Here is a 19,106-nt window from a genome sequence, read left to right as displayed (position 1 = left end):
CACACACACACACACACACACACAAAAAAAAACAACAAAAAACATAAGGCTGTTAAATTGCAGTTTATCACTATGAGAATGTGGTTTGAAGATAATCTATGCCATAAGATTTTATAACATTTGTGCCGATGTACTTTATCATCATAAGGTTATTTGTAGTGATTGTGTTTGTATACTGTAATGATTATGGAAGTGGTATAATCCTTTGAATAATGTATTATTACCAATGTTTATGTATATATATATATAATATCTTAGTTAAAAAATTGTCTAAAGCCAATTTTTAATTTTCTAAAAAATGGTATTGTAACGAATTTATTATATATCTATTTTAATATCAACGTTTGTTTGGATTAAATTTATATTTAGAAACATACATAACATATACTGTTAAATATGTATTTCGAAACTCTCGTCTATTCTTCAAAGTTGTAGAAGATTCTCGAGAGTAGGAATCAACAATATATCTATATTTGACCAGGAACCTTTACAAAGTTCAAACATTACAAATCATTTAACTTAGTGGATTCTCATTGGACATTAGTATTTTTATGAAAACATTACCTAACGTCACCGTTGGAAAATATCGGCGTGTGTGGCTGGTAAATAACGGAGGTCAAAGCTAGCTAGCTCCCCTTTAAGCGAATCATACTTACATCGACTCGTAATTACCTCGCTCATCGTGAACCCTCGATAAGATATCGAAGAAGTTCCAGATTAAAAGGAAGACTTTATATTGCTTGTAAATTTGTAAAACTTTTGTTTAAAAAAATCATTGTTTGTAATAACTGTTATTGTAAGTTGTATTGTTATGTGTATATTAAAACGTATTTGTGTTAAAAAATAAAATTGTGTATCAATCTTGTTGGCAAATATCATAAACTGACTATATATCGGCATATATTTAAATGCAAAATCCAAAGTACAATTTATCTACTAAATTTAAATTTATTAGTTCACTCAATTTCAGGCTATTTGAAGTTCGTTGAAAGTCACTTCCCTTCGTAAAAAGAAGTTTCTATGCAAGTTGCTATTTGGTCTTCAATTCTACATGCAAATAAATACACATAACACATGTCAAAGTATTCATGAAACTTGAATATATCGAAAATGGTACAAAATCATTAAATGTTAGACATACATTAACCATAAAGTCACCTGAGGTCGTGTGTGCAACTTTCTATATAATTTTTATCTCATTTTAAGAGGTATTTAGGAACTTTGACATAACTATGAAGTTCAGTAATGTGTGCTATCATTATTGGCAGGTCCAAGCTAATTCTAAATGTATTCTTTATTTATATTTCAGTGACCAAATTAACTATACGATTATCATTAAGACAATTACAAAAACAATTCTGGTACCTTTCCGGCTGGTCCCTAAATGTTACCAGTGTAATTAAAATGATTTAGTTAATTCATTCATTAACAACAATACAGTTGAAATGTTAAAATAGTATTTGTTCCTGTAGTAAACATTGACTTATTCACATATATACGTTTGAAGTTATAGCTATATATATTATCTGCAATTGTATACATAGGCCTTCAGATCGTTCCTGTAGTAAACAAGGACTTATTCATATGTATACGTTTTGAAGTTCTTGCTATATATATTTGCAATTGTATACATAGGCCTTCAGATCGTTCCTGTAGTAAACATTGACTTATTCACATATATACGTTTGAAGTTATAGCTATATATATTATCTGCAATTGTATACATAGGCCTTCAGATCGTTCCTGTAGTAAACATTGACTTATTCACATATATACGTTTGAAGTTATAGCTATATATATTATCTGCAATTGTATACACAGGTCTTCAGATTGTTCCTGTAGTAAACATTGACTTATTCACATATATACGTTTGAAGTTATAGCTATATATATTATCTGCAATTGTATACATAGGCCTTCAGATTGTTCCTGTAGTAAACAAGGACTTATTCAGATATATACGTTTGAAGTTCTTGCTATATATATTATCTGCAACAAAAAACACCTTTAATTCTTCTGTCTATAGTCTACACAGTTTGTAAAAACTATTTTCACACCAACTTTTTTTTTTCTTTTACTGATTAAGGTTTTTGTGATTTTTGTTTGGGGAATTTCTTGAAAAAATACATATAGTTTCTAAAACACTTTGTGGAATATTAATTTTTGGTTGAAATAAATTTGGCTACAAATTTTATGCCTTAAGTAATTTTTAGGCATGCAATTCACAGAGAGCGAAATTAACACAAAAGCTGGCAAAATACAAAGTTAACGATGATTATAAATTGATTCATCTTCACTAGTCTACAATAAAAGAAAGTCAAAGTTGTAAAATGATTAAACTTCACCAATCCAAACTGAAAGGACAAAAATATCAAAGTACATGAAAAGGAACAGAATTAAAAGTGAAGCGAGTAATTACAGACTGGAAAAAGCTTAGTATTGGCTAATGTACATGCCTATATTGCAAGGCATACAATCCTACACTTCTAGAACAATTACACCTCTACAAAAAACTATTCGCGGCAGGAATTTAGGTTTCAAAAATCTTTCAAGCCTCAAAAAAGATCAGGTTTCCCTTACATAATGAAATATCCATAAAATATTACAGACTGCTTGACTGAAATAGGCACAGTAAGAAATTTGTAAAATCAGTTAACAGAAACAGATTGAAAACTATGTTTTACCTAGACCTTTTTCAAAATTTAATCTATTTCTTCTTGATATTAGACTTCAGATGTTTTGTATCAATAACTGTTTAAAAAATGAATGAATGAAAATATCAGTTTTTATCTCATAAGATACTATTAAATTTTACGTTCATTGGCAGTAAAGTGAAAAAGAGGTAGATGTCCTTCTAAGGTCTTTCATTCAAATGTTTTAATAAATACCCATACCTTGATAATTACATAAAAATATATTAAAGTATTTTTTAAGAGCAGCTACTAAATAAACTCTTCCAAAATTAATTACAATTTATATTCACGTTTCGAGATTAAAAATTTGTTCTTCATGAAATGGGAAGACTTATTTCTAATGGAGCCATCACCTAGTAACTACTTCCTCAACCCTTTCTATAAATCGCATCCAAAGTATCGAAACAGCTTTATCAAAATAATGACAATCATCAACAACATACATTTCACAACTGAAAATGAAGAAAATTTCTCCATAAACTTTTCAAACGTCCACATCATAAGAAAAAAATTGAAGATTTGAGACTAAAATCCATATAAAAGTAACAAACTCAGAACAGTACCTTAATTGGAAATTCACACACCCCATACAACAGAAACTAAGAAATTTGAAGTGTATTATGGAAATAGAATTTAGTATACATACTGCAATCAATTTAGACAATGAATTACAAAGAACTTCTGAGATTTTCGAAAAACAATATTCAATATCAACATATCAAAAACTATACAAAGCTTAAAGATGAAAACAACTTCAACATTATTCTACACTACAGTTCTTTAAGTCTAATACATCAATGAAAAACCTAACTGTATTATGAAAAACCCTCACAACATTGAAATAAATACCCTAATTATATAAGGGCCAGAACAATATGACTAATTATCTTCCCACTGAGAATAAAAACGACAGGATCACGTATAAAATCAAATACAACTCTTGTAAACATTTTTATGTCAAAGAAACGGAGAGAGAAATGAACATCAGACTTAAGGAACATCTTTAAAGGCCCTCACATGTTATTGAACAATTCAAATAAACCGAACATATGATCAATTAAAAGAATGTTAAAATTATACAAAGAGAAGCATGCATCAACAGAAGAAAAATTGCAGAAGTAAAGTCTGATCAAAGCCAATGCTAAGTAATTGTCCAGGACCCCCCCCTCCTTTATCGGTATTACCTTATCCACCTTACACTCAAAATCTAAAATAATACCACCTACAAGCCTGTAATATTCTCTGAAATTCAAACTGCTTTATTAAATGTAAGTTACCTAATGATGACTTGATACTATTGGCTGAAACATTTAATCTTTTTTTTCTTAAGCATTTTAAACATAAGTACCTAAAGTTCTGAATATATTGATTTCTTTACATATTTAACAATACAGTCTTTTTTTTTCACATAATAATCTGGATATTTCAAAACATGTTGTGCCTTTTGACTCTAAGTTTGGGTGCTTAATTTACTTTATCTTTACTCTGGATTCTATAAATAGCATTTAGCCAAAATCCATGAAGACCGTGTCATATATGATTTGATTACTTTCTTCCTCTCTGTGTTATATGGGAGGAGTAATAAATGTACTATGAAAGCAATACACATAGGATAACATAGATACAAAATAAATCAAAACTTTGAACAAAAAAGTACAAGAAAAATTTATGGTGATTTGAGATGTCTTTTACTCAAACTATGATGTAATTCCAAGAAAATGTATATTGATGCTATTAATTTATTCCTGTGAATTACTCACTGGAAAAGTTGTTAAAAATACTAAAAAATAAATGTGAAGCCTAATTCCAAATGTCATCAGTAACCCTGGACATGATTGGGTTTTGCATTTATTTTTTGGTATTTTAACCAGCTGTGTGTGTGTTGGCTGAATAATTCACACAAATAAAATAGTAGCATCAGTACTGGATATTCTTGAAATTATGAATATATGATTACTGTGTGAGTAAAAGAGATTTCAAAACACCATACATATACACTTCATCACTGTGAGAGGCCTAGCCTTATTCTTTCCACTTGCCTTTGTCCAGGATTACAGAGGGCTGGAAATCTCCAGTAAATTAAATGATAAATTGGGCTTCACATTTATTTTTTTGCACATGAAAAAATTAGCAGTATTAAAGTATGTAGCAAAGAGAATCCTTGAAAGGAACAAGGTGATGTCTAACTTCACTTTGGATAGTTTTTTCTTTCATCAATATAATAATAATCCTTAAAATATAACCTGAAAATCATCCAATACACAAACAGTTTCACCTAAAAGAAGCTATGAAAAAGGAAATAACTGACAAATAATTACAATATTTATGAAAATGCAAAGAACAACTGGTTTTGCTGAAAATTAAAACCTCTAAATCGAGATGACGATCCAACTGTACACTGAAGTACTGGTTAATAACAAGGCTTCCATTTGTGCCAATGAGTAATATATATACATAATCTAAAGGACAACAATGGACCTATTGATCAATATAGGCCATCCCATCCAATAAACTAAATTTTAAAATAAAAATAAAACACTCAAAGTCAGCCCTTACCATTCAAATATTTATCAATCCTTCCCTTAAAATTACACGTTCCACTATATATGAAAACAATTTGTTCCAATGGCCAACCACCTTGTTAGAAAAATAAAGATGTCCTAGCTGAAGATGACTCTTACCCTGCCAAAATTTATATTTGTGTCTTCTAATCCTACCAATCTCACCATTAAGTACCAAAATTGATGATGCATCAACACTCTCAATTCCCTGAACAATCTTTAACACCTTAATCAGATCATCTCTAACTCTTCTTTTTTTGAAGAGTAAACAATTTCAAAAATCTTAACCTGTTCTCATATGACAATCCCTCCATCACAGGTATCATCCTAGTAGCCCTTCCCTGAAACATTTCTAACAATTCAATGTCATTCCTAAGGACTAACCGATGTCTATACAATGAAATTATAACCTTTTTAGACACATATCATCCTAGTAGCCCTTCTCCGTAACATGTCTCTAACAATTCAATGTCATTCCTAAGGACTAACCGATGTATATACAATGAAATTATAACCTTTTTAGACATATATCATCCTAGTAGCCCTTCTCCGTAACATGTCTAACAATTCAATGTCATTCCTAAGGACTAACCGATACCTATACAATGAAATTATAACCTCTTTAGACTTGTATTCGCTATTTCTGTAGATACAACCTAAAATCTTATTTTCCCTGCTGCTAGCAACAGCACAAAGCTTGGATGGCTTAAGATACTGATAAACCAGAACACCAAAATCCTTTCACAACACTGTTAAGGTTATTCCCATGATAACTGTACTCATAATTCAAATTATACCTCTCATGCATTAAATTACATTTATTATAAGTAAAAGCCATCTACCATTTATTTCCCTAAGTCACTAAATAATCCTAATCCTTTTGTACAGCAACAGCATCATCCTCACAGCTAGCAACACCCAAAACCTTAATATCCACTTATAACAACCTTCTGCTGTCCATCCAGCCACTTTTCAATCCAATAAGACAACTTATCTCCTATACCTACAGATATATTTTTTTTAACAAGCCTTCTATGTGGCACCTTGTAAAATTCTTCCTGAAATTTCCAGATTCATCAAATCCACACCTGTACTCTCATCTACATTACCAATAACCTCTTCAAAGAATGTCAAAAGATTTATAATGCAAAATTTTCGCCTGGTGAAACCATGCTGACTATCCAACAAAATTTTACAATTTGTTAAATGACTTTGGAAAGCATTTTTTATCATACTTTCAAAAACTTTTCCTACCACTGATAACGGCTAATAAACATATAATGAGAGAAGGTGATATGGCTTTGGGATATTTATTTACAAATAAATTTAGAACAGCCAAACATAAACTATAAAATAAAATAAAAAACAAAGTATTCACAACTGGAACAGTAAATAGTGTTATGTTACTCAGTAACTATACTACAAATACTGTATGCATAAAAAAGTTTTGAAACTAATTTTACTGGATGTCAAAACTGTACCAAGAAAAGGTTTTTATAAATGTTTCTAGTGTTTTACATCAATACATTTGTTACTTCTGACCAAGTTTCTTGTACATTTTTTTTACATTTTATACATAAATTGAGGCATTACTACCAATAATCTCACTTTCAAATGATCCTGAATATACATTTTCCACAGCCTTATAGCTTTTTGAATCTTCCTCACTAGGCTTAAGGTATTCCAGGTCTTGGAAATTATTTATATAACAATCATTTTCTTTTTATTCCCTCTTTTACATTTCCTGCAGCAACATCACTAGACTGGTGCTTAATCAACATCTTTGCCTCACCAGGGTCCCAATCACATAGCTATGAAATGAAACTGAAAGTTTGGAGTTTTTGGGTCTTCAAACCTCTGCCTCATCGTTTACCAACACTTCTCTGTTCTCATATGTCCAGAAACCATTCAAATCAATCAAGATACTGACCACAGTATCACCTTGGCCACTGTCATGAAATAGAAAATGATAAGAGCATTTAATTTTTCGAATATATGTAAAAAAAAGAAAGAAAAAAGCTATATTTTTTAAAGCCTAGTTGTAGTCCATAAGACATTGTAACAGACTGTTACACTATAAAATTAGGTAAACACTTCTCTAAAATTTTACTCACACTTACCTCCTTAACCACTTTCAATATTAGTGTCATTGGCTTAAGACAGTATTAAATATTTCTAATGTAACATTTTTCATATACAACACCAGATCTAGGCCCCAAACTTAACGAATGAGTGGGAAAATGGGGCTGGATAGCAATCTTTAAATGTACTTGCGGGCCACATCATATAAAGCAAAAGTGAAATTTAAAAAGACTGCAATTTTTTTAGGAAAATTTCTTGTTATTACCATAAAAAAGGGTACAAACAGAGTAGTAATAGAATATACAGTCAATGAGAGTGTTATTCAAATAATAAAAGTTATAAAAATAAAATGTTTTAAATCATTTACTGTAACAGCAGGTGGTTCAGATGCATTCATAGCTAATAATCCATATTTAAATATCATATAAGTTTTAAGTTCTTAAATTTACAAGTCAATATTGAAAAAAATCCTAACTTTCCCCTAGTGTGAGAAATGTGACATTTTTTCTCTTGGCATCTCCTCTTCTCTAATATATTACCCACCTCTCCAATAAGTGTGAAATTTTAATGTAAATTTCTCACTATAATATTGTCACCACTCAAACAAAGCATAATTTTCCTAGCCTTCAATTGTGTTTGGTTACAAAGCTATCACATTGAAAATCAAACCCCTCTTGCCACACCCACCTGTTACATCCTCTCTTTCAGGATTTGTTAATAGTCCTCTCTTATGTTTAATACCATATTATTTATAACCAACAAAAAGCCAAGGTTTTCATCTATCAAATGGTGTATTATATTACATTGTTTTCTGTAAATTTTGTTTTAGTACAAGCTTTGTTCCCACAGAAAAGATATCAACTAGCTTGAATGAATTTGTAATAGCTCTTGTTGTATAGTTAGACAGACTACAGTGGTGACTGCCCCTATATACACAATAATAGTAAGCATGACAAAAAAAGAATAATTCAAATGAAAATGAGCTCATTATATTTGTTAAAAGTAATTTGATTCCAGAATTTTATCAGTTTGTAGGCATTCATAATTTTTTTTTTCCTCGATTTATTACTGGAAAAAATATTTTTTCTTGGGCAGCTCATAGGCCAGATTCAATTATATTTTAAGAACTCATTACAGGTCAGATGCTGCCCATGGGCCATAAATTGCAAATACCTGGTGTAGCATATGTTACAATTTTTAGAAACCTAAGAATATTACAAGAGAAGTAAGATTAATTAATAGCATTAAAAAGATGACATTTAGATCAAGTATATCATACATGCATAACAAAACTAAAACCTAGTAAGACAAGAATAACAAAAGCTACAATGTTTTAAAAACAGTACTGATTTACCAGCTAAAATAAATAAAATCTCGGTGTGTGTGTGTGTGCGTATTTTTTTTTTATCGTGCTTCACTTGTTGGGACTATATTAAGATAAGTGCTAGTTTTTTACCTCTAGTATTGTAAAATATATTAATAACATTTACATATTTTAAAAATGGATATGATGTTGATCTAATGTATTAAAGCTAGAAACTGCATTTTTATGAGATCAGCTAAAGCTTTCTTCTGTAAGATATCTTACTAGAACTACAACTACATCACCATTCACATTTAGATTTTAAATTTAGTGGTCACTTATTACAAATATTATGAATCTTATTAAAAACATAATTCTTCATCACTATTATTTTAAAAGTACTGTATGAGGGTAATCAGTGACAGTATTGTTTGTCAGAGAAAGTAAGTGTACTTGTATAACTATGAAATTTTTCATATAGGATTGTCTTCAACCTTAATTTCAAGCCTCCAAACTAATTTTTGTATTAATTTCTCCCTTACACCAAGTAAAGTGGCACTGAAATTATTACTTGATCAAGTAAAATAACCAATTCACTATACAATATTTACACTTCTACACAATGTATAGCACACTTAAAATTCGGAGCAGTGGTCTTACTATTTTTTTTTTTTATGATACAACCTTAAAGAATGGATTTCAAGGAATGTTTCTAATCCTTAATGTGCATTAAAGACAAAAATATATCTTTCATTTTACATGTTTCAATAGTCTGCATAATGTTTTAATATTTTGACCACCTGTGTTTGAAAGGAGGCTTTTAAAAGAAAAGAAAATGATTACATTGAAACTTTGGACTTTTAACTTTTGGTTGACTATACAAATTACTTGAAAAAATCGCAAGGCCATTATTTAATTTGGATATTTAAGAGCAAATTCTCACAATTGTATGCAAGTCTATGGATGTTTTTTGCAGGAAAAAAATTTAATATGCTTAGACTGTTCAATCTTCTTCATCCATGACTTGTACTCTTCATTATCGAGACATTTATTATTGAAAGTACACTGTACAGACATGGTGGTCAATTTTTGTGTAAATTAATTCATATAAACAATTAAAATTATGCAAATGGTGGCAAAACAGAAATTGGATATACAAAGTAGAGTATGTACTGCTATTCACATCAAAGGAACGCATCAAAATATTACACTTGGCAGAATACATTTTATACAATGTTTTAGCTCATCTATGCTTCAAAAATTAAAGATGTATACTTAGATCATTTCAATTTTAATAGATCTTAAATAGATTCAAATGAACATATTAAAATTCAAGGTCTGTATAAACCCTATACAAACTTTTTAAATAGTGCCTAGTTACTGTGTGAAAAAATTCACAAAATTTTGTTGTGATTCATACAGATACGGTATGACTGACAAAGATTTATTAGTGAACAATGACCTCACGTTTCAAAATGGAAACAGTACTATCTATGTCAGATTTCTTAGTGTGATATTTTACCAACAACTATAGTTCCTATCAATAAAAAAGCTTTTTTATTTTCTAATTGTGTTGGTTGACTGAATGAAATAAGCTTTATAATTAATTCTATAAAAAAAGGGTTATGTGTCATCTAAGTACTAAATGTTCAGATCTTAGTTTACCATGCTTACTAAACTTAATCTAATGCCCTGTCATAAAATAATGTCCCCCGGTGGGACAGTGATAAGTCATCGGATTTACAATGCTAAAATAAGGGATTCGATTCCCCTCAGTGGACAAAAGCAGATAGCCCAATGTGGCTTTGCTATAAGAAAACTTATAAAATAATAATCCTGTATCTTTCAAATGGATAAATACAACACAAAATATTACCAAAAAAATCCTCAAAAACTATTCAAAAAAGTCCCAGTCCTCTAATTAGTTCCAGTTTATTTCAACTCTGTTGTAGAAACACAAGTGTAGAGGATGATATCTCGAAACGTTGTCCTCTACACATGTTTTTACAACAGGCACTTGCCGTCCATTCAACTTAGTTTCATCATGAATACTCTGCCTAAACTATCTATCAAAGAAAAATAAAGCTACTAATGAATTGTTGAAACACTATTTGGAAAAATGAATTTAAGCTTAAGATTAAGAAAAAATATACCTAACTAGGATTATAAAGTTCACAGTTATGAAGACATGACAGAATGAAAGTTGGAACATTTTTTAATTTTTATTTATGAAACAAAATAAATAATCATCATAGTGTTAAAATGTCAATTTTACAATACTGATGTGTAAGTATTGTTGAAACAAAATTATATCAGTAATTAATTTTTACAATACTGGTTTGTAAATAATTGTTGAAACAAAATTATATCAGTAATTAATTTTTACAATACTGGTTTGTGAATAATTGTTGAAACAAAATGATATCAGTAATTAAATTTTACAATACTGGTTTGTAAGTATTGTTGAAACAAAATGATATCAGTAATTAAATTTTACAATACTGGTGTGTAAGTATTGTTGAAACAAAATGATATCAGTAATTAAATTTTACAATACTGGTGTGTAAGTATTGTTGAAACAAAATGATATCAGTAATTAAATTTTACAGTACTGGTTTGTAAGTATTGTTGAAACAAAATGATAAGTAATTAAATTTTACAATACTGGTGTGTAAGTAATTGTTGAAACAAAATGATATAAGTAATTAAATTTTACAATACTGGTGTGTAAGTAATTGTTGAAACAAAATAATATCAGTAATTATATTTTACAATACTGGTGTGTAAGTAATTGTTGAAACAAAATGATATCAGTAACTAAATTTTGAGAGTTGAGTTACAAGTGAATAAAGTGAATGATGATTTTCATTCCTTCAAGAAGTTCACAAAAAAATTTAAATTTGCACTATAATAAACATTCTAAAACTTCTTATAAAATAAGTACATAAACACACTAATTTTATGTAGTGAAATTTCTGCCACAAGTAAAAAGAACAATGATAAGTTTTACCTGAATAATGACAAGTTTTCCTTTAATACATTTGGTTTTAAATACAAACTTAACCCTAAATTTTTTTATTAAGATTGGTGTTGCTTTCTCAACAGCTTTGTCAGAGACAATAAGGAGGTTTAAGTATAACACAACATATTCAAGCATTCATAAGGAAACCTACCAATCAATTAGATTTTGTAATGTTATTTTCAAAGGATCTTCAGGCTTTACCATGTCAAAGATCTCGTCTTTCACATCTTCAAAAGAAACTGGTTCCTGTCCATGAACCCTCATCTGTTCTTGTATGGCCTGAAATGTTCAAACAACTAGACTTCATATGTGTGTATACGCACAAGTAACTGTTTGCTAAGAAAATATTACAAAATATTTGTCTTAGAAAACACATAATACCACAACCAATCTGGAGTATATGGCATTATTATGTAAATAAGTAAATAAAGAACAAATTCATCCACAACATGGTCAGAAGTTCATGTTTAAGTAAACTGAGCATCATCATGATTGTTTGGATGAAGTACTAGCACAATTATTCCAGCTCTTTAAAATTTTTCATTTCATATCAGTATTCTTTTATCAATGAACAAACTGATTTATTGAACATCAAAAAGTGAATCTGTTGCAAAGGTAACTCAGGAGCAGCATGAACAAAATCTTTAATTATTACGAAACTAAGGTACACAACTAACTTGCCAAAAGTACTTACAAAATCTCTACAAGGTTTATATATTTATTGAATCAACAGTTAGATAAGTTTTGTTTTAAGTATATGTACAAATACAGAAAATGTATTTCTCTTTCAAGGATACACACTTACCCTAAAGAAGAAATTCAAAGAAAATATATTTAAGTATCCTTTGCTTTGCACATCAAGTATACGGAAAAAGTATCTCAAAGACTGAGGCTCTTTACGATTTTCTAATGCCAGCACAAAATCTAGGTATGTCTTGTAGTCCTACAAAAATATAAGTTGGTTATTAGATTAAGCTTTAATAAGATTCTGAATTGCCTTTTTAAGTCTAAAATATTGTAACACCTTATAAGAAAGGGAAATACATGTTATTACAAATCTCAATATCACATTTCAAAGAAATATTTGCTGTCACTAACTTATGCCTATAATATCACACAAATTTCAAAATTTACTTTAGACTGAAGTATTTTTGGAATTTTCAAAAATTATTAAAATAAAATTATACTTTAATGAAGTTTGGTTAATTTCAAAATTCCTTTTACTACAATGTTTGTAGTATCTTCTTGCAATACAGGAAATTCATGCATATAAGACAAATTTCATCTCTTGTAGCAGATGAGATGAAATGCTTTAAGCTGGTAAAGTCTTTGCTTGTAGCAGATGGCTTGTAGCAGATGTGATGAAAGGCTTTATGCTGGTAAAGTCTTTGAGACTTTACCAGCATAAAGTATTTCATTTGCTACAAACAAAGACTTTATCAGCATAAAGCATTTCATTTCATCTGCTACAAACAAAGACTTTATCAGCATAAAGCATTTCATTTCACCTGCTACAAACAAAGACTTTACCAGCATAAAGCCTTTCATCACATCTGCTACAAGCAGACTTTACCAGCATAAAGTATTTCATTTGCTACAAACAAAGACTTTATCAGCATAAAGCATTTCATTTCATCTGCTACAAACAAAGACTTTATCAGCATAAAGCATCTCATCTGCTACAAGTAAAGACTTTACCAGCAAAAAGTACATCTACTATGTCTCTCAACAATCCACAAGACCTACACAAAACAGCTCCCCATCATAAGTCACACTCATTTTTATTCTATTTATAAACAAAGGTCAAAAATGAATTAACTACGAACTTATGCTTTAAACTCATGAAAATTTCTCACATTTTCACACAGCTTTAAGAGTTTGATATTAAAATTGCTTAACATGTTTGGTATTTTCAACCTAAGGGCAACTTGTGTGACAAATGGCTGAAATGAATAGGTTAGAGTCCCGTAATATTTAAGTTTAGCTATATCTAATTCAGAGTTAATGATCATGGGAATAACAATCTTCAGCAACACCTATCACTTTGAACTGAACAACAGGACTCACTGTCATAATTATAATACCAATACAGCTAAAAGTGTCATTAGCATATAGCAGTTCAAATCTTGAACCTTACAGTCCTCAACTTGACACAAAGCCATGACTAGCCCATGCTTACATATATTGAACAGGCAACACATGAAAGCTAAACTCCTCTTCACTTCATTAATTGGAGTGAATTAATACTGAATTTTTGCTTGTCCCAAAAACGTTTGTATCTCATTGTTTTACTGAGGCAATGTGTTTTAGCTTTAAGTTTTTCATGAAGTTCAATAAAAACATTTAAAAGAATTCAATAATGAAGTGACAAGCATCAACACTGCTAATCATTGATTGACATTCTTATTCATCTACAAAACTTGAGGTCCTAATAACTCCCCCAACTCCATAAATTTACTTACCATTTCTCCATCATAGGTTAAGTACTCCTGAAACACCCTCTCAACAAACACATCTGTAAGTGTTCCTGTTCCATATCTGAAAAGTTAGAAAGATTATATCTCCATTTTAATTTTCAAAGCTGAAATCATGTTAGTAAAGATTACAATTTCTATAGATTCATACACCAAATGCATTATTCCAACAGAAGAGAACAGCACAACATCAGGAACAAATCAATGTAGCTGAATATACATATTACAAGTTAACATTTATTAACAAACACATTTAACTTTAGTTGATGAAATTATAAAATTAATAAATTTTACTTAATTAGCAGATAATAAATTAATTGCAAAAAATATGTAAGTATTACTTAATACACAAATACTTAATAACTGATGCAGGTAATCAGTTATGAAAAATTCCAAGATGCACCCACAAAACTAATTTTAATAACAAGAATAAATAATATTTAGCATGAAAAAATTTAAATGTGAAGAAATTCTAAAAACAGAGTAACAAAGTACACATAATATGATCTTGTGTATGATATGTTTTTGCTATTCATACTACAAAGAATATGTCTACTCCTACATGTCAACCTTATATGTAACAAAAAGAATGTATTATATGCTATGTTAGATGGAATATAAGTAAAATGACCATCTAAATAAAATAAATCACATGATTAACAGTAAACAAGATATTTTAATGCTACTCAATCCTTATCATCATTTTCACAGCGGCTAATAATAAGGGAAGTGATGTTAAAGCTAAAAACTTCTAGAATCAACTGACCTATTTCATAACAGATAATAATAAATCTTCTTTGTTTCAAAAATTTCTGAGAAACCTTCATTTTGACAATTATTTAGTGAGACTGAAATTTTAACAGTGATTTCACTTTCAGAAATGAGAAGAAGTATAAAAACACCGATATATATGTATGGTGTTGTGAGATGTGTTTTACTCCATCACTATATGAAGGCTGGTCTTATTCTTTCCATTAGTGCATGTACAGGGTTACTGATGAAGAGTGGAATTCTCCAACACCAGTATAACTCAGTGACATTTATTTTTTAGTATCATATTTCTGTCTAAGACTTTGATCATTTTCTTAGAATTAACCATTCTATGTCATCTCATATGGCAGTGATTAGAACTGGCAACTGACATTCAGATCATTCTCTACAAGACTAAAAAAAACTATCTGTGTGATTGAACTGGGACAAAACTATATTTATCGAAATATTATACCATTAAAACAAGCTAAGCAAACACATGCAAAATGAATTCTGAATGATAAAGAAAATGGCATAGTGAAGTGTATGAAAACTGTGTATTAGTTGGTGAAAGATTTACCCCAGATTAAATATGAAAGTATGATACTCTGGTATGAATAAAATAAATGTGTCTGAGAAGGCTATATATGCATCAGTGAACACAGCTAATGGGATGTTGTCTTCAACTGCTAGTGTGATAAGTCATGACATTGACAAAAAAAACTGAAATGTTCACCAGTTATAAACGTGTTAGATGATAAGAGTTGTGACACTGGAATAAAAACACTTGTAGTATATAGAAACATTTGAACCAAGTACCACACTACTGAAAAATGTTAAGGTTAGAGATGGGACAGGGCCAACAGTCCCAAAGGCTATCTTAGAAAGTTTAGATGAGAGGCAGGTATCAATGTGAAAGGTTTATGGGTTTGGAAGTGATGGCACAAAAGTGATAACAGAGGTAAAAGAGGGTATATGACAGTACAGCTTCTATGATCTTGAATTATCATTGTATTGCACACAGATTAGTATTACTCAGCTCACAGGCTGTTAGTAAAATACCTTAACTTAACATGTTCGCTGCCATGTGCCCCACCAGTAGGTCACAACCACCCTTTAGTCATGGATAGTGTGACACACTGGTGAGTGACATGTAACAAATGGCTTCAATGAGCTAATTAAACCTAGTATAGTTATCCATATAAATATTAGACACCTGCATTAAGTAAAAAAAGAAAAGTGTGGTTGGCACTATGGTAGGAATTATTAATTCTACTGGTGGCAGCAAACGTGTTAAGGAGTATCAAGAGACTGGAATGTTTTATGTCTTTAAGGAGTTAAGAGAGCTATAGCAGCTACAAGAAGATGACATCAACATAAAAGAAGTACATGAAGTAAAATGGATTTCCATCTACAAGACAGTAGACACCGTGTTTACATCCCTGAATTCCCTTATCACATTATTCAGCACAGAAAAAGATGCTAAAGCAAAGGTTATGCAAAGAAACCTGCAAGTTATGATTTTTTATGCACAACATACATCCTGAGAGACATACTCCCTATTATCACCGAGTTGTGCCTGGTTTTCCGGATAAAGGAATTGGATGGGTTTGCAGTCCAGAGAAATATTGATCACAGTATAAGATCACTGAACAAATACAAAAATGCTAAAGATCAGAAGAAATATCAACCCTTTCTTAAGATCATCTGATTGAAGAAGGAGCAGGCTTGTATATAAAAAATAATTATATTATTTCTACAGGTGCAAGAAATATTAATGCACTGAAAGGCACATTTATAGAGAAAAACTTAATGAAAAGTTCCCACAGAACGACTCTCAGAACATATATGCAATGGGTGTACGTGGAATGAGACCAATTACATTTCTGTCAAACAACGATCTTTCAGACTGGTGTAATAGCAAAATTAAGACCCTGATTAACAACTTTGGAAGTACAAAAGAACATAAGCATGATAAGAGTGTAAGCCCAGCAGAGGCTGTAGTAGATTCAGAGAAAACAAGAACAGAGTGGTCAAAAGTAAAATCACAGGTTATTAATGTTGGTTACCCATGAAACAAGCACAGTGTGCTATGAGGATGGATCAATTGAAATCATGAGGAAGAATACCCAAACTTGTTAAGTTGGCTGCCATTACAGTTACTACTCTATCCATACTGCTGATTATGAAAGAAGTTTTAGTGTCCAGAATATCACATGTGTTTTGAAAAGCCAGCATTTGCAAGGCAGGGAAGTGGGCAGGCACTATCCCCATGCTGGCTTTTTCCATGATATTCCATGGAAGGTACAGTATGGAATGGAAAATGAACCATATTGGTCTTGTAAAAAACCCAATCTGAATTGTGGACTCAAAGGAACCAGTGTGGATAGGCTTAACAATTATCATTACCTGAACTGATGTAGATTTAGGGAAATAAGTATACCCTGTGAGGCAATAACAGCCACAGAATAGGTTCTGAGATGGTGATGAGACTATTAGTAAATGTGGGTAAAGAAATAAATGAGGTACAAAATTGGAGAGCATACCAAAGGGAGGAGAAGTCTAGATGAAGATGAAATTGCTAGATGATGAAAAGGTTTGTTAGGTGTTGTCCACCTTTTTCTGTAAGATCTCATTCAATGGTCACCAAAAATATGAGGCCAAAGTGAGGCAAGAGACAAATTTGAAGAGAAGTAGCATGACAAAATCTCTAAGTATCATCCTCTGGTAAAGAAGTCTGGATGACAGGTAACAAAAGGACAGCTCAGAGGCAAAGATTGCTTGATGGGCCAGTGGTGATAAAAATGACACTGGCATCAGCGAACAAATATAATAAGGATGATTTGAGCAGTACAAAAGAAAAGCAGCGCAATATAAGAAACTGTCCATCAAGGAAAAACAATCAGTTCCACACGTGATGATGAAGGGACAACATTAACAAATGAAAGAATAATGTAGTAAGTTGGAGTAAGAGGAATCTTTATGGTGTAAGAAGAAGTGCCTAAGATGCCAGTTGGTAGAGAAAAGGAAATCAAGACAATAAGATGCTACCAACAGGACTTGAGTATACGTGTCACAGGACATTGCAAAGACACATGGGAGAAACTGGATAGCAGGGAATAGATACAGAAGAGACCGACACAGGTTAAAAGTGTCTACAGCCAGAGCAGCCAGTGGTAGGATCAGGGATCAAAAGAGATAAGGTGACTAGACACTCCATGACGCACAGATGAAATGGAAATGGATAAGCCCAAATGTGGTGTGAAGAGAAAAGGATTCAAAGTGGATCAAAGTCAGGAACAACTAAGAAAATAAGACCAACCATCCTAGACAGCCTTACAGAGGAGAAAGGATGTGGCTCTAGAAGATGTCAACTGAGTAGAAGTGAAAAGTAGCCAAACGTCTAAAAAGGAATGAAAATGAAGGCTGACAATGTGGGTGTGTAGATTGAAAGCTGAAGACATATGAAACAAAAGCCAGGCCAAAGAGTAAAGCCTGAAACTGGCATACTGTAAGGTGATGGGCAAATCAAAGGAAACATCGTGATGATGGGGCTATTGGAATGTGAAAAAATTGAGTTGAAGACATGGACTGTCTTTATCCAAAGGCCAAGAAAAAAACAACCCATTAACTCTTTCAACCTGGACTCGGTACCTGGGACCGACCTCGTAACCATTTTGTCCTTGTTATAGTTTTCATATCTCTTAACTTCTAAATTAGAAAGCGAATGTTACTGAAATTTGGCACATTATCAGTAAACATTACAATGCTTTCATACACAAAACATTAAGTCATAAGGTTTGTAAAGCAATATTTCTTTGATGCCTTTTTTTTTCTTCACATCTTGCCTATTTATCATGCAAAGTAATTTTGATTTTAAGATTTTGAAATTTCACATGCAAAATGTTTAAAATGTTTCTTAAGAAAAAACTTTATATTTTATCTGTTATTTTCAGTAATTAATCTCTGTACGGGTTCTGTAGATTTGAACAATCTCACAACAACCATAAAAAATTAAGAAATAAATATAAATTATGCCTCTTTCATTCTAGAATGAACACAAATCATAACACAAAAACATATAGATGAAATAGCTTAAATCTCATAACATTATACATTTATATATATTCATTTTTATTATATTGACCTTTCACCTGTGCCTGGCTAACAATACAGAAGCTACAACGATGGGGCTCATGTGCACTCATGTCACCGTATCAA

The 19,106-nt window shown here is 30.9% G+C and overlaps 1 protein-coding gene across 8 annotated transcripts in view; it reads right to left on the bottom strand.

Annotated features, from left to right (window-relative positions):
* Window positions 1-6,730: 6,730 nt before the first annotated feature.
* Window positions 6,731-19,106, bottom strand: part of LOC106467503 (serine/threonine-protein phosphatase 2A regulatory subunit B'' subunit gamma-like) — a 36,818-nt gene continuing 24,442 nt past the window's right edge. For all 8 annotated transcript variants that reach the window (XM_022396342.1, XM_022396332.1, XM_013927865.2 and 5 more), the window contains 4 exons: window positions 14,124-14,199; window positions 12,467-12,604; window positions 11,813-11,940; window positions 6,731-7,203 (listed from right to left, as the gene is read on the bottom strand). In XM_022396342.1, the coding sequence (XP_022252050.1) occupies window positions 7,104-7,203; window positions 11,813-11,940; window positions 12,467-12,604; window positions 14,124-14,199 (442 nt within the window). In that variant the 3' untranslated portion in view covers window positions 6,731-7,103. The remainder of the gene's footprint in view (window positions 7,204-11,812; window positions 11,941-12,466; window positions 12,605-14,123; window positions 14,200-19,106) is intronic.

The sequence above is a fragment of the Limulus polyphemus genome, unplaced genomic scaffold (assembly GCF_000517525.1).
Source record: "Limulus polyphemus unplaced genomic scaffold, Limulus_polyphemus-2.1.2 Scaffold80, whole genome shotgun sequence".
Taxonomy (NCBI): Eukaryota; Metazoa; Arthropoda; class Merostomata; order Xiphosura; family Limulidae; genus Limulus; species Limulus polyphemus.
The sequence above is the reverse complement of the archived record's forward strand: the minus strand, read 5'-3'. Positions and strand labels throughout refer to the sequence as shown.